A 3737-nucleotide genomic window follows, 5' to 3' on the forward strand; every position below is an offset into this window, starting at 1 on the left:
TCTACATTTGGTTCACGGGGATGCTCACCAATTAAGTGGGAGAGGAATGATAGCCTCCCATTTTGGCACCAAAAAGGCTAACAAGACACGGTTCTACATCAACAAAATTAACGCTTTATGTCGATTAATCGACATTTATGCCTTTCATTTGTACTCATTGTAACATCTTTTGACGAGTTGTAAGTGTCAACATATTTAGCGGATTCGCAATTTTAAATGCCATTCACGTTTTCTTATGCTCCCATGCTTGGCAATAGTTTAGGGAAGTTTAGTTTATTAGGTTTCTTTTCAATAAGACCTCTTCAAAGATTTACAAATGCAATGTAATAAACCTTTTTATATGAATTTTATAAAAAGAAGAATTCATGAGTCGGTTGGAAGGTGAAGGGAGGTTATACTTCTTTTTCTTCTTCCTCCCCAAACACAATTCATTCTCTCTCCCTAAATTTCCTGCATCTTTTATGGCTTATACACTTCTTATGTGTCCTCCCTCGTGGGTGAGAGCCATCTTCTTTCAAAGTATCCTCCAGCCTGCGCTATTTTTTTTCCAATTTATGCATGGTCTTTTGATATACGACACTATCTATATATCTATCTATTAATGAAGGATTGAGAGTGCCACGTGGTGACTCCCAGCTACCCCACATGGCAGCTCCCCCCCCGCGGTGTACCCCTCATGCTTCTCACACCCAGGTGACCGTGTCGGATCAAATCATATCACACTCTCTTCACGCTCCAAACATTGCTTCGATCGAGGGAGCTCCAGTGGACACTGCTCTTCATGCTCCAAACATTACTCTGGTCGAGGGTGCTTCAGTGCACACTGCTCTTCACACTCCAAACGTTGCTTCAATCGAGGGAGCTCGAATGCTCTATCCAGGGTGCTCCAGTGCTTTACAACAGCCCCGATAGCTCTCTCTCTCTCTCTCCCTCCCTCTCCCTCTCTCTCTCTCTCTCACACACACACACAGCGAAATAGACAGTGCTATTTTTTCAATGATGCCTGTAACAAAGGTTAGGCCCCCGCCTCTAATCAATCATGCCAAACTTAAGCCCCGCACTAGCTGAGTTGCTGGACCCCTCGCCTGCCTCCACATCATTCAACACATTCACTTCGCGATCGGTGCATAACCTAAGCCATGTGCACGGCATATGAGAAAGAGCACAGTCCTGCCATCATCAATCCATCCAGGCTACTTCCATGCTTGTTTTCTCACTCTCATTGCCTCCACCACCTTTGCATCTTTCTGCATGCCAGCATCTACATAGATGTTATACATACAAACATATGATGCACCTTCCTTTTCATCCAACCACACTGCCTGTTCAAAGGCCTGCCTTCCAAGCTCCACATTGCCCCACTTTCGACAAGCACCCAACATGGTAAGCCACATCACAATATTGGGATGAGAGGGTGTTTTCTTCATCACTGCTACTGCCATGTCTAATTGGCCTGCTCGGCCAAGGAGATCGACCATGCAAGTGTGGTGCTCAAGAGCTGGAGTGATGCCATAGTCTTCACTCATGGCCTCGAAGTATGTCTGGCCCTTATCTACCAGACCTGCATGACTGCAAGCATTAAGAACACTAACGAATGTCACAGGGCTTGCCTTAATACCTTCTCCTCTCATTTGGTCAAAGATACAGAGAACATTTGCAATTTCTCCAAGCTGGGCGTATCCTGTAATCAGTGCATTCCATGAGACTATGTTTCGAATTGCAAGCTTGTCAAACACTTCCTGTGCTTTTGCTAGCATGCCACATTTGGCATACATATCAACCAACGCATTGCCAGCAGATTGGTTTGTTTTTAATAACCCTTTTTGTTCAATGTCAGCATGTATTTCTCTGCCCTTGTCTGCGGCTCCAATGCTGCCACAAGCTTTCAAGCTGCAGGTAAATGTGGCAGCATCTGGCAAGACACCCTGGAGTTGCATCCATTCAAAACAGTCCAGGGCTTCCTCGCCTTGCTCGTGTTGTGCATATCCTGCAATCAGTGCATTCCATGAGACTACATTACGAACTGGAAGCTTGTCAAACACTTCCTGTGCTTTTGCTAGCATGCCACATTTGGCATACATGTCAACCAAGGCAGTGCCAACAAGAAGATTGCTTTCCAACAACCCTTTTCTTTCAATGTAAGCATGTATTTCTCTACCCTTGTCTGTGGCTCCAATCCTGCCACAGGCTTTCAAGCTGCAAACAAGGGTGACAGCATCTGGAGAGATGCCCTGGAGTTGCATCTGTTCAAAACAGTCCAGTGCTTCCTTGCCACGTTCATGTTGCACATATCCTGTAATGAGTGCAGTCCATGAGACTACATTACGAACTGGAAGCATGTCAAACACTTCCTGCGCTTTTGCAAGTGAGCCACACTTGGCATACATGTCGACCAATGAATTGCCAACAACAAGGTTGCTTTCCAACAATCCTTTTCTTTCAATGTCAACATGTATATCTCTGCCCTTGTCTGTGGCTCCAATGCTGCCACAGGCTTTCAAGCTACAAGTGAAGGTGACAGCATCAGGAGAGACACCCTGAAGTTGCATAAGTTCAAAACAGTTCAGTGCTTCCTCGCCACGTTCATGCTGCACATATCCTGCAATTAATGCATTCCACGTGACTACATCACGAATTGGAAGCTTGTCAAACACTTCTTGTGCTTTTTCAAGCATGCCACATTTGGCATACATATCAACCAAGGCATTGCCAACAAAACAATTGTTTTCCAACAATCCCTTTCTGACAACCAGAGCATGTATTTCGCCACCGCTCTCCACATCTTTCAGCTTCGCGCAAGCAGTCAATAAGGCAACTAAAGTATATGGAGACGGATGTAGATAATCTTCTTCTTGTTGCATTTTGCGGTGTAGGGTGAGGGCATGCCTGGACGCTCCACATTTGATGTAACCATTAATTAGAGAATTCCAGGAACATTTACTCCTGGACAACAACCTGTCAAAGACTTTTTGAGCATTGCACATGCTTCCACCTTCCACCAACATGGAGACTAAGTAGTTACCAAGTGATGTATGAGCTTCCAGCCCATTTTCACGCATGTAGGCATGCAAGCGGAGAGCATGGGTAGCTAGGTATCTGTCTTTTCTGCGCTTGAGCACGATGTGTGCAAAGTTGTCAATCGAGGGCTGGGGAAGCATTGTGAGATGATCTGCAAATTCCAACCATCGGATGGATCCGTTCTCCAATCAGAAGCCCATGTGTCGGCGTTCCGAAGCTGAATAGCCAGGGCTAGGCTTGTCCCTGCTTCTCCTTCCGGAGACTCTGAGCCTCTCCCAGCCACCATTACCACCGCCGCTATTGTTGTAGTTATTGTAGCAGTTTTTCTGCTCTCGCAGCACTCCTCCTCTGGGCAACTCTTCTTCCATTCTCCAAATAGCAACAGGAGCTTGCTTCAACGGCCATTGGGAGGGATCTGCATAGTAATCCTTCCTAGGCGTTTTCACAGTATATAATTTTTTCTACAACTTATAGCTTTAAATCTTTGAAGCCGAATATATATCACTTACATGCCTTCTTTTGTAATTTAATGTTGAATGTTCTTTTATATTGGTTTTTTTTAATGTCTAAGGTTCTTGTATATTGGTTTTTTTCTTCCATGAATTTACAAACTTTTCCACTATAAGGGCCCACCACTCACCCATTCATTGTATACTAGTATTGGACCCGCGTGTTGCTGCGGGTCCAAGGTTCCAGAAAAGAACCGATTCCCTCTCTAT

General features: G+C 45.0%; 1 protein-coding gene across 1 annotated transcript; it reads right to left on the bottom strand.

Moving 5' to 3' along the window:
* Positions 1-329: 329 nt before the first annotated feature.
* Positions 330-3447, bottom strand: LOC147628559 (pentatricopeptide repeat-containing protein At3g09040, mitochondrial-like). Its single transcript, XM_086813742.1, has one exon. The coding sequence runs from the start codon at positions 3156-3158 to the stop codon at positions 1194-1196; it is 1965 nt and encodes a 654-aa protein (XP_086669868.1). The 5' UTR covers positions 3159-3447; the 3' UTR covers positions 330-1193.
* Positions 3448-3737: the final 290 nt, after the last annotated feature.

The sequence above is a fragment of the Cibotium barometz genome, chromosome 19 (genome assembly GCF_041138505.1).
Source record: "Cibotium barometz isolate CiBa-2024 chromosome 19, ASM4113850v1, whole genome shotgun sequence".
Lineage (NCBI taxonomy): Eukaryota > Viridiplantae > Streptophyta > Polypodiopsida > Cyatheales > Cibotiaceae > Cibotium > Cibotium barometz.